This window comes from Excalfactoria chinensis, chromosome 1 (genome assembly GCF_039878825.1).
Source record: "Excalfactoria chinensis isolate bCotChi1 chromosome 1, bCotChi1.hap2, whole genome shotgun sequence".
Classification (NCBI taxonomy): domain Eukaryota; kingdom Metazoa; phylum Chordata; class Aves; order Galliformes; family Phasianidae; genus Excalfactoria; species Excalfactoria chinensis.
Window position 1 is genome coordinate 73,246,755 of NC_092825.1, and position 13,215 is coordinate 73,259,969.

The following is a 13,215-nucleotide window of genomic DNA, read 5'->3' on the forward strand; positions in this document are numbered from 1 at the left end:
AGCCAGTAATGTGCCCTTGCATCCCAAAAATCCAACCATATATTGGGCTGCAACAAAAAAAACATGGTCAGCAGGTCAAGGGACATGATCCAGCCCCTCTATACAGTGCTGGTGAAACCACACCTGGAGTGCTATGTCTAGATGTGGACATAACACTCCAGGTACAGGAGTATAGGACAGACCTGTTGGAGCATGTCCAGAGGATGGCCACAGAAATAATCCAAAGGATGGAACACCTCCCCAACAAGGACACGCTGAGAGGGCTGGGGCTTCAAACTAAAAAGGGGGAGATTTAGACTGGACATAAGGAAAAAAGCTTTTTTATAACAAGGGTAGTGAAGCACTGGAACCAACTGCTCAGAGAAGTGGTGGATGCCCCATCCCTGTAGACAGTCAAGGTCAGGTTGGACAGAGCTCTGAGCAACCTGATCTATCTGCAGATGCCCCTGTTCATTGCAGGGGAGTTACGACTAGATGATTTTAAAGGTCCCTTCTAATTCAAATGATTCTATTCCACTGCTAAATACTCTCAATTCCAAAATGGTGCGAGAAGAACTTCTGCAGACTTCTAAGCTACTACCTCCACATACAAACTATGTAAATGCCCTTTATTCCTGTCTTGCAGCGTCCTCTGCTACTTCAGTCCTGGGATCTCCATTAAGATCTATAGAAATAATTCCCATCTACTATACCTAAGCCAGATCAACAGCAAACTCTATTTGCTCTGGAAGGAAAAAAAATAAAAAAATAAATAAAAAATTGGCTTCAATGGGTTGAATAAAGCCTTTAATCTATGTGGTAAAGTCTCACCCTGCTTCTGTTCATGAACAGAAGCACTTGGCCAACCCCTCTCACCTTCCCGGAGCCACAGAAGGATATCGGGCACTAAGGCACCACAGCAGTCACAGATCTGTCTCCCAGAAGAGCTCTTCTGCCTGCTCCCACTGCACAACAGCCATCGTGGGGCAGGGTCCCGCCCCAGCCTTTCACCCTGAGGCTTTCTCAGTTGTTCTCACATCCTGTCCCCAGGCTGCAGGGTGAAATGCAAACTGCCCGAGACAGAGCCACTCAGTGCCAGTACATACCCTCCGTCAGCTCCAACAGGAGAACCGGAACCGCGCTTTCGGGAAAACATGCTGGAGTGGTTAAGGAGGCTTCCCTCTGTCCTCTTCAGGAGCTTCCTCTCCTCCCACCTCAGCACGGAAAAGGGCACAGGCTCCCTCCCTCCCATGACTCCCCAAGCCAGGCTTCAAAGGAGAGACAGCAAAGAGCACCTCACAGCTGGGACAAGGCCCCAGCTGTGGGGCAGGAAGCTCCTGGAAAGCGGGATGTGAAATAGAGAGATGGGAGAAGGAGGAGGTATGGAGAAAGAGAAGAAAACAGAATGGAGTGATGACTCCTGCCTTTCCTTTGCTGTGGAAAATCAGTAAAATCATTCTACCTAGATCCCACCTTTCTAGGGGATCCATATCTCCCTTGCAGGACAGCTGAATCCAAGAGGCTGACTCCAGGTTGTCAGTGACTGTAAAACAAGCAGTATTAAACAGAGACAGCTGAAGAATCCCTTACTCAACTCTTCTGTAGGGTAAAAACTATTCACACGGTTCCTTTCTGTTAGCAGTGGGAAAAGCAAGCAACATGGAAATCCTCCACAGCTTCCTATTTGCTTCAAGGGAATGCAAGCAGGATATCAGCCTCACTAGTGTTTGGTCTTAGGAGCTGACGTATATCAAGTAATACAGAGATTTGATATTGTTCTTCACATGAAAAAACTGGGTGCTGTAGCATGTAAGCAATTCACTCTTTAGGGTAGCTAAAATCTGGGATTCAGAAACCCCATAAACACAAGAACTTGCATTTACTTGTGGAATGGACAAATTGCCACTCCTAATAAAAGCTCAGAATGAGAACATAAGTTGCATGTGTAGTCTGCCAGTACTAATTACTGCCCTCCCTGATGGCATGGCCATTAGCAGCAGCAACAGCAAGACTAGATAGGGTGAAAGCAAAGTATACAGAGAGGCCCAGGTCTTTCTGACATCTTTCAGAAGCTTAAAACCAACTTTGCTCGCACAGAGAATACTATAGGTTCAGCTATCATTTAACTACCTCACAGGTTTACCTAACCTCCTGTACAACTGCAGTTATGTACAAAGCCCTCAAAATCCAGGAGCAAAACAGCAAACAATTATTAAATGCTCCAATTGCTGTTCCAAGTAGCATCCTTTAACAATAATCACATGAATAAATCACTTCCACATGTAAGCAAGTTACAAGACCTCCTACCCCTTATTTCTCCTCAGCTTACAATCAAGCTAACAATTGTTGCTGTTTATGCAGCTGATATAACAGTATCACCTAATATAAGCCTTCAGTTGTAGTAACTAGACTCAGCTGATACTGACAGTTGCATTCTTACATGAATTCTGAATATTTATAGTCTCATTATATAATCCATATTTTTATCTAATTTGCATGAGTCATTCTGCATTCTATAATTTTGTTGTGTTTTGTTTTTAAAGAGACTAGCACACAAGCTTCTATTCTTTTAGGCATCCTTGTAGGTATATTAATATACACATTTCAATAACCAGCATCTACAGCTTTTGCTACATGTTTTCCTCATTTTTGTTAACAGACCTTTTTTATAACTACATTAGCATTTTATCCTGCTCACATAGAAAAAGTCTGGATTAGCTGAAACATTGAACCTGTCTCTGCAGTTTTATCAATTATGTGAGTCATTGTAGGAACATTAGAAGCTCCAAAGAAACTACGCAATACCAGCATATTCTTTAATAGTAAACTCTGCAGAGAGAAACTCTTCCTCCCCCCCCCCGCCCCCCCCCCGTATTTATTACTACAATATTACACTCAGCCATCACAATTTCACAGACAGAAACACGTATATTTTCACAGACATATGTGCACAGCTTCTAAATAGCATGCTGGATATAAACAGACAGCACCTCCCACAACCCACTTGGATTCATCATTCTGTGCCAAAGGCTGACAGAATGAGAGTGGGATCTCTTTGAGTCTTGACAGACCCTCTTTCATGTCCTCTATCTCTTTGGTTTATACAATTCCCTACAAACACAACTGCTCTCCCTATCTCCTCCCTCCCCATCGCCTCTCTCCCGCTGCACAATGCGGTATAGCACAATGCCTAAATGTTTAAAAAGCAGACGCTTTCCCTCCTGGGGCTGAAACTGCCTCAAGGTCCATTCATTACACAATGCACAGCAAGCAGCAGAGATCTGAAACTACCCCCCTCTAGCTGTTTTTACTCGCATTCCTTCTAGTTGCAAAATATATTTAATTTGTATCATGTGCAAGAAGAGAATAAAAGCAGCTAAGCTGTTCATCCCCTACCTGAGCAAGGTTCTCTCATCCCCAGCTGGCAACTGGATGGAGACAGGGAACCCAGCTGCTCCCACATACACTCTCCTTTCCTCGCACTATAAATTATTCACATAGGTTGCAGCATCCTCCCTCTATTTCCCTCCCTCTCTCGCTTTCCCTTACACTGCCCCCACCTGCAGATGAATGGAGAGCGAGCAGGTCGCTGCTGTCATAGTTGAAATGAGAGATCACTGATGACAGAGCAGGCAGACCTACAAACAGCTGCTCTCTGAAGCTGAAAGGACTGGTCCTAGATGAAGGGAACAAACTGGCATCTGCCTAGGTGGGGCACATGCAGCTCTGCAGACCCACATACTGCACCCTGCACTTCTAACGCCAGACTCACAGTGATGCCCTGTAAAAATCAGTGAGGTTTTTTTCACGTAGGAAGCTCATTTTTCGTGGTTCTCTCAAGAATGACAGCAGTTATTAGATGTATCAAGTTATAACCAAGTTGAAGTCCTTAATCATCAGTTTCTATCAGAAGTTATCAAATTTGTTAATAATTCAGCAGGTAACTTTTCTTGGCACATGTGAGATATCTCTGAAAATCAGATAAAGTTAGTAGCATTCAGGAATTCTTGTCCTGAAGATATATCTCAGGTGCTCAACAACAGGAGAAGGAGACTGAAAACAAAAGATATGATTCGTAAGTCCATATTTCACCAAGAGTAGTGCATTATATATCTAATAATCACATCTAAATGAAAGGAGTTAGCTCCTGTGCTTTATTACACAACTAACTTCATAAATCAGTTTAACTAATAATCTTAACAAATAATAATTTTCATTAGACTCTCAGATGAGTTCCTCAAAAGCAGTAACGTGGATATAAAAAGACAATATCAGCAAATTATATGTGGAATTAAGGCAGAAACAAGAAAGGATTGCCAGGATCATGTTTAAACAGGATCAATCAATATTTTTTACAGCAGAGAGGCAGGTCTATAGAGTGAGGATAGACTGAAGAGTATAGAAGTAAAAATATGGCCCTTGTCTTGCTTGGGTCAACAAGTTCATCAGTTTGCAGCAATGAAATTTAAGATGGACATGAGTCAGTGGTATGGACTTGCAGCCCAGAAGACCAACTGTGTCCTTGGATGCACCAAGAGACATGGCCAGCAGGGACAGGGAGGTGATTGCTCCCCTCTGCTTTGTCCTTGTGAGGCCCCAGGTCCGCAGTCTACAACACCAGAAAGATGTAGACATGTTGGAACAGGTAGAGGGAAAGGCCACAAAGATGATCAGAGGAACGGAGATCTTCCATGAAGAAAAGTTGAGGCAGCTGGGCTTATTTTGTTTGGAGAAGACTCCAGGGAGACCTCGTCATGGCATTCCACTACCTGAAGCGAACTTAAAAACAGTAGAAAGACTGACTTTTTACACAAGTAGATAGTAATAGAACAGAGAGGAATGCTTTAAACCAAAAGAGGGGAGATTCTGATTAGATGTTAGGAAGAAATTTTTTTCCTCAGAGGGTGGTGGAACAGTGAAACAGGCTGCCCAGAGAAGCTGTGGAAGCCTCATCCCTGGAGTTCAAGGCCAGGTTGCATGGAGCCCCGGACAGCCTGATCCAGGGAGTGGCAATCCTGCCCATAGGAGGGTTAGAACTAAATGACCTTTAAGGTCCTTTCCAACCCAAGCCATTCTATGACTCCATGAAATGTTATTCACATCTGGGAAACAAGCAGCCTAATCTAAGCAGAATGACAGGGTGCATATGTAAAGTTATGTTGCTATGCATGTACCTACAAGTTTCCAAATTGTCAGAAGAACTGCTGGAAAAATACACAGGATGGGGAGGAAGGGAAGTCAGGTGTGGAGGGAGGCAGTATGAGCCAGAAGTTTCCCTCCTGGACAGAAAGGCCATCCAACAATTAAGAGTCTTCTTTTTCAAAATCATGGGTAATGCAGCTCCCAGTTTTCACCTGTACAGGTAATCTGAACCAGCTGGCATTATTTCTCGCAAACATCTCCTACCAGCTTGAAACTCTGAAGCTTTGAGGGAATTTTTCATTTTCTGACAGGAATGGTTAAAGAACTCAGAAGTACCAGGGGTAAAAGGGAGAAACCTCCGCCAGGTCCCTCAAGCTGCAGAATCCCCAGAGGTATGACGCTGCCAGATCAAAACCCCCTTCCCAGGCAGGAAACACCTCCTTTTGGCAGGTTTCTGGGACATGAGGAAGATGCAGCTGGCCCTTTAAAAGCATGAGCAGCTGCTTATTTGTGAGGCCAGCACAACCCACTGCAGTGCATGAGCTGGCTGGAAGCAGCTGCAAATTACTATGCCCTAAAAATATCAGGGAAATCCAACATGGAATACACCTCGAGGTACAGAAGTTCACTTTTAAATGTACTCATTTGGGGGATTTACATGGTGCTGATTTCTTATGCCATCAACACTTGATGCATTGTGAAATCATGCAGCTTAGTCAAATATATTTATTCTTTTTCATTGAGAGAGGCCATATGACAGCTTGGTCTTGACACTATTCTCAAGGCATAAAATAAGAGTCAGTCCCCGTCCTAAAAATATTTGTTATCTGAGAGACCTGCAAGGAACATATGTGCTTAGTCACATGCAAGATGTTTCTCCGAATGAGAAACTGAATTCCAGTTAAATCCATTAAATCACAGTTCAGTTCTCCAGCTACAAGAATAGCCTCCTTGCTTCCTTTTCCACTATTCCTTAATAGACAAAAATCATAAAATACAAAGTGCCTTTATTTAATTACAAGAAGGGAAGGACATTGTTACGTACATCAGAACATTAAACCAAAAATATACAGAGGACTCACAATAACTTCCTCAAGAGAATTTTATCAAAAATTACCTATTAATTTATTCCACAATAACAGGCTATCAGAAAAATGACAAAGCTGGGTTATGTAGATAGGAATATTCAGGAAATAAAATAAGGGATCACTTACTTGTTTTTGAACTAACGAGGACACAAATTACAGAGAGTTCAGTGGTATAACTAAATGCAGCAGAACACCTGCTATTTCACTTTGAGAAATACTTAGCACGTTTTATGTCTTAAAAAGAATCTCTTCATGATACTCAAAAAAAAACCTCAGGAGCCATACACTAAATCTAAATACATAGAAGTCTATTAATGAAGAATCTGGGAAACTTTCTGCAAGAGTGAAGAGCTAAATATATCTTTCTTCGTACAGCATATAACAGAAAAGCATGGTTCCAGTTGGCATGTGTGGGCTCTACTGCCTATGTATAAATGTATTTTACAAATACATTCTGACTATCAGTACAGCAATAAAAACTGAAGGCTATTTGTTACAGAGGAGCACTCTCCAGACTTTGTGAAGTATAGTTAAACAACATATCTCCCACAATGATGTTTCCATATTACACTTAAAAAATAATGATTCTGTGGACCTGTTTTTTAAGCACCTTATGACCCAGATAGTACTAAGAGGACAACCAATGGTGCACCACTGAAAAATAGACTGCAGAGAGCACTGTGGATAACAAGAATCCAGCAGAACTCCTAGACTGCAGTGATCTGAACTGTCAAAACAAACAATGAAACAAAAAATCCTCTACCTAACTATCTGCACTGAAACTTGCATGCAATAAAAAACATCCAGCAGTTCTTAGACAGGAAGTGATACGGTGACTGGAACATGGAACACCCAGCAAATTCTTAACAGTTGTAAACAGATCTGAAACGAATGCCAGCAATTCTATGGTAATACATAAAACTGAGAACAGTGAAAATCCAACAATCTCAGAGTTGCTCAGACTATAATATAACCAAGAAAGAGTAAGATCCTTCCTTTTTAAAGAATATTAAGTACTGAGAAACATGCTGAACTGATGAAACAACTGATGAAGACACACAGCAACAATACATATAATAAACGTTGAACTCCAACAATATGAAGAAATTTAGATGTGATAGGCAATAAATGTTTATATTGCATTAGTGCTCAAACCCCAGCTGACTAAATGCGAACACCAAGGAGAAAATTCAGCAGAGTCTTAAACCACAGACTTTAGGAACAGCAACAACAGCCAAGAAGAGGTTTGAATAGGTATTTGAAATGGGGGAAAATCAGCTAACCATTGCTTCCTTGTTTAAAACACCGGTATTTCATCTTCATTTTTTTCTTGATTCACCTGAAGGCACACATCCAGTGTTGAATTAGAGACCATCAGGTTTTATTTTTCTCTTTTTTTTTTCATGCACTTTTCAAGCTGTTGTTTGAGTTGTCTCTTATTGATCCACCACACTAATTTCATACTAAGGCAACTTCCAATGAAAATTTCTCCAACAAGCCACAATTCAAACAGTCTTGCTTTTACTCGTTTCGCTTTGAAACATACTTTCAGTTAGATCCCACATCTCTTTTTTGACTTACCAGAAGAAAACATGAAAATATTTTTGCAGGATAACAATTCTGATGCCTTACAAACTACAATACTGTAGAGCATGGTGTACAGTTGACAGGTGTACAGAGATTAAACCAGATGCTTCATATGAAAGATTATCATGATAGAAGGAAAACGGGAAAATACTCACCAATGCTGAAGGTTCACGTTAAACTCCACAGAGGAGCGATCTCCAGAGAAGAGATCCTGTCTTAGTGGCAGTCAGCCCTTAAATGAGATCTGGGAGAGGTGGAGTCAAGCTCCACCCCTTCCAGTGGCACAGCTGAATTACCTTCACCTGTGCTCCTGCAGCTGACTCATTGCTTGCCTCAGGTGGTTAATCAGAGGTTCAGGCTGTGATCACCAGTTTCCCATACAGCATAGTCATAGCACAAACCAGAAATTCATTATGATGTACTCTTGCTAATTTGGCAGCATCCATTAGGAAAGAAAATTCATGTCAGAGCTGGATAAAACCTGTACTTACCACTAAGTAAACTGGCAATTCAGATCTCAATGAACCTTGACAAAATAAAAGCCATATTCTTTTCAGCTCAGGTGTGTACTTACTTCAATAATGTATCAAAGAAAATGCCTTTTCATTGACATGTGAATGCACATATTAATCTGAAATGTAATACCCATTTTTCCAGAGGCAGAAAAAACAAAGCTTCCAGCTTCCCCTCTCTGAGGTCTGCTGCTTCTACAGCAAGGCTGGAGAAAAACATGGTGAAAATAAGTGCTAAAACAAGTGATGAAACAACCAGTGTTGCCTTTGAATAGAGAATATCTAACAAAGCAAAAGTACCCTTTATTAAAACATATTCTATGAATTTAGCTTTTCTCTTAATTCTTTTCTCAACAACTTACTTCTCTCTAGTCTTCCTCACTTGATTTGTTGCCCTTGGTCCTCTCCTTTGGCTGTGTTACTACTTCCTACTGTTCCCCTAATCCAATGGGAAAAAATATTTCTGTTGTTATTTTTGGTTACCTTTCTGACCTGTAGCAATTCAGAGCATGTTGGGAAGGCAACCTTCTGTACTGGCAATGCAAGCAGCAAGAACATAAGACTAAGAGCAGCAAGGCAGACAAAGGCACAGGAACTATGCAGCAACTATGTTAAGTTTTCTCACTGCATATCACCTCCTTTGGCTTTATGTTTTGTATGGGAGATTGGTAATCACAGTCTGAACCTCTGATTAATCAGCTGAGGCAAGTATGGGGTCAGCTGTGGGAGCACAGGTGAGAGTGATGTAGCTGTGCTCCCGGAAGGGGTGGAGCTCAACTCCATCCCCTCTGAGACGTCATTTAAAGGCTAACTACCACTGAGGCAGCATCTCTCGGAGATTGCTTGCCAGTGAGGACTGCCCCAGCTTTTTCAACCAAGGCACCACCACTGGTGAGTTTTCCTTTACTTATTCCTTCTGTACATTTGCTACCATCTGTATATTAACAACCAGTACATTTGGTGAGCCAGCCAGGAGCCTGCAAATATCAGGAAAAAAAAAAAAAAATCTCCTTTTTATGGAATATGTTTAGCTGGTTCAAGGGGGAGAAAATCACCCCCTTAGGAAAAATCCTCCCTGGACAAATCCCAGGGTTTGAGGTGTCCCCATATTTCCAATTCACAACAATTATTGAACAATGGGGACCCTTATGAGTAACAAGCAATATGTCCCCCTACTATCTGACCAAATATTTTCAGGGGCTGCAAAAAGATATCTTGACGACCAAGGAAAGGTAAATGGCTGCATCCATGGCAGCCTGGCCTTTGTTAAATGCTTTAAATCAGGCAAATCAAATGAAATCAAATAAGATTGAGCATGAAAATCTATTATTAAAAGCCCGCATTGAAAAACTAGAGGGCGAAATTAGTTAATAAATTTTATAAATAAAATTAATAATTTTAGGGGAAAAATTCATCATTTTTTTCAACTACCCCTCAAATTAGATATATTTCAATGGATGACAGTAGGGATCCTGAAACATCAGACCAAAATAAGGTCCCTAAATCTGACCTAGAAGAACCACCTAAGATGGACTTATTAGAAGTCCGTCCTGTGGTAACTCAAAAAACAAAAAAAGTTCAGGATCAACCAGCAGGGGTGCCTCCTGATCAGTGGCCCCCTGCTGACTCATATTTACATGTAACAGCACGTCCATACGCACCCACCGAACTTATGGATTTAGTACGTTTCAGGCAAAGGCCGAGGGAAAGTGTCCTGGCCTGGCTGCTACGATTATGGGATTCAGGGGCAGAAAGTGTATTAGTTAGCGGCCCCGAGGTATCTAAATTGGCAACAATAACAGTCCACCCTGCCCTGAGGCAGAGATTATACGCAGGGACCCAGTTCCCTGAGGAAAATCATTCAATCATAGACTGGTTAATGGCTGCCTGCCGCATGGTGTGGTCGAATAAAATGGACATGCCAGTACATACAGGGATGTGGTCTTCTATGGAAGACCTGCAGAATTACATCCTGGAACTAGGCATGCGAGAGGCTATCTACGAAGACACATCTGTTAGCCCCGATATGGTAAAGTTTTTCGCAGGAATGAGGGACCTAATCTTACAGCAGGCTTCCTCACATATGTATGGAACGTTGGTTTCCATATTAAACCCTTTAGTGGCCACAGAGGCAGCAGTCCAGCAAGTTGCCCAATTGGTAGCGGACCTAGGAGAAACTGAGTGCCTGCAAACCAAGCGCAATATCAGAGTGATCAAGGATACCGAAGTTTTCCCAATAGCCCGAGCCAGGAGATCGGCCCCAAGAACCCCTCGGGCGGGACCCATTAGGGTGTCTCGAAAACAAATGTTTAATGATCTACTCCGGGCAGGTGTTCAATTTGCCAAAATTGATGGGCAGCCCAACCATGTTCTACTTCAGTTGTGGAAACAGCTGAAGGATGAGCAAAAATTTCAGAACTGCCCCAAAAGACCGGGGATAAGACTCATAGAACGATGACTGACAACAACTTGGAATCTAGAAGACTTTGTTGTGCCAAATAGGAAAAAGAAGCCACCTCAGGTACCTCGGGTCACAATACCAGAGGCATCAGAGATAAAAGACTTGAACCTGGCCCAGTTTATGGCATGATGAGGGATGTCAGTCACCCTAGGGCCTCTAGACGGGACCGGAGGCCCTATGTAGAATTGACGATATATTGGTCCCGAGGGAATGTACAGAAGGTTATGGCCCTAGTTGATACTGGGGCAGAAACATCTATAATATATGGGGACCCAACAGAATTCAGAGGCAATAGAGTAATGATTGGAGGATTTGGGGGACAGACCATTCCAGTCACCCAAACCTGGGTAAAATTGGGGGTTGGGCGCCTCCCACCACGGGAGCACAAGGTATCTATTGCTCCAATTCCGGAATACATATTAGGAATTGATATCTTGTGGGGTCTGGCTCTCCACACAACAGTGGGAGAGTTCCGGCTGCGGCAAAGATGCATTAGTATCCGGGCAATTCAGACAATATTGAGAGGCCATGCAAAACATGAGCCTATTTGTTTGCCAAAGCCATGCCGGATTACTAATGTAAAACAGTACAGACTCCCAGGTGGGCAGGATGAAATAACAAAAACAGTGCAGGAATTAGAAAAAGTGGGTATTATAAGGCCTGCACATAGCCCATACAACTCCCCAGTATGGCCAGTGTGAAAGTCAGATGGAACATGGAGGATGACAGTGGACTATATGGAATTAAATAAGGTCACGCCACCCGTTCATGCGGCCATACCCAATATTGCCTCCCTAATGGACACACTAAGCAGGGAAATTAAAACATACCACTGTGTCCTAGACTTAGCGAATGCATTCTTCAGTATTCCAATTAGTGAAGAATCGCAAGACCAGTTTGCATTCACATGGGAAGGCAGGCAGTGGACTTTTCAGGTTCTACCGCAAGGGTACGTGCATTCGCCCACTTTTTGTAATAATTTAGTGGCACGTGATCTGGCTAAGTGGCAGAAGCCAAATACTGTCAATTTATATCATTATATTGATGACCTCCTGTTAACATCCGATTCATTAGAGGCGGTGAGAGAAGCAGCAGATTTGTTGATAGCTTATCTGCAGAAGAGAGGGTGGGCTATAAACCCACAGAAGGTGTAAGGTCCGGGGTTATCTGTAAAATTCCTGGGAGTAATTTGGTCCGGAAAAACCAAAGTACTACCCAGTGCAGTAGTAGATAAAGTCCAAGCGTTTCCAGTTCCTACAACATCAAAACAGCTACAAGAATTCTTGGGCATATTGGGGTATTGGCGCTCCTTTATACCTCACTTAGCTCAGTTGTTGAGGCCATTGTATAAGCTTATCAAGAAGGGTCAATTGTGGAACTGGGGGAAGGTAGAACAAGATGCTTTCCAACAGGCAAAGCTGGCAGTTAAACAAGCCCAGGCATTGGGTATATTTGATCCGACCCTCCCAGCTGAACTAGACGTTCATGTTACCCAGGATGGTTTTGGCTGGGGCCTGTGGCAACGCCAGAGTTCTGTTCGAACCCCCATTGGATTCTGGTCTCAGGTTTGGCACGGAGCAGAAGAAAGATATAGCATAATTGAGAAACAGTTATTGGCCCTATTCAGCATTACAAGCGGTAGAGCCAATAACACAAACAGCAGAGGTTATAGTTAAAACTACATTACCAATCCAGGGGTGGGTAAGAGATTTGACTCACCTTCCTAAGACAGGGGTGGCCCAAGCACAGACGGTAGCACGATGGGTCACCTATCTAAGTCAGAGAAGCAGCCTGTCTTCGTCTCCACTTAAGGAGGAATTACAGAAGATCCTAGGCCCAGTGACATATCGCAGTGATACGCCAAAAGAACAGATGGTCACTCCACCAGAGAAGAGCCCCATTCAGGAAGGAAGATATCCTATTCCTGAAGATGCTTGGTATACGGATGGGTCAAGCAGAGGCAACCCGAGCAAGTGGCGAGCTATAGCATACCATCCCTCTACTGAGACAATCTGGTTTGATGAGGGGGATGGTCAGAGCAGCCAATGGGCAGAACTGCGAGCCGTGTGGATGGTTATAACTAAAGAACCTGGTGACGGCATCCTGAACATCTGTATGGATAGTTGGGCTGTGTACCGGGGGCTTACTCTATGGATTATGCAGTGGGCTACCCAGGAATGGACTATCCACGCCTGATCAATCTGGGGGAAAAACCTGTGGGTAGACATTTGGAATACAGTCAAACGCAGGATGGTATGTGTCTACCATGTCTCTGGTCATCAACCCCTGCAGTCACCAGGAAACGATGAAGCGGACACACTGGCTCAAGTTTGATGGATTGGGAATTCACAATCCGAAAATATTGCCTGTTGGTTACATCAGAAGCTATGGCATGCTGGACAAAAGATAATGTGGGCAGCCGCTAAAGCATGGGGTCTGCCTGTAC

At 42.9% G+C, this 13,215-nt stretch overlaps 1 protein-coding gene across 18 annotated transcripts in view; it reads right to left on the bottom strand.

Moving 5' to 3' along the window:
• The window catches only part of LOC140247655 (rap1 GTPase-activating protein 1-like), a 59,159-nt gene that overhangs the window by 32,827 nt on the left and 13,117 nt on the right, over positions 1 to 13,215 (bottom strand). For 4 of the 18 annotated variants that reach the window (XM_072327542.1, XM_072327506.1, XM_072327550.1 and 1 more), the window contains exon 1: positions 3,376 to 3,506. The exons of 11 other annotated variants lie outside the window; for them this stretch is intronic. Coding sequence is in view for 2 of the 7 variants with exons in the window: in XM_072327448.1 (XP_072183549.1) it covers positions 1,453 to 1,469 (17 nt within the window). In the remaining 5 variants the exon portion in view is untranslated. Of the gene's footprint in view, positions 1 to 1,452; positions 1,520 to 3,375; positions 3,507 to 7,951; positions 7,983 to 13,215 lie in introns of those variants that run through there. 3 more of the 18 variants (XM_072327448.1, XM_072327577.1, XM_072327437.1) reach the window with 3 other exon arrangements.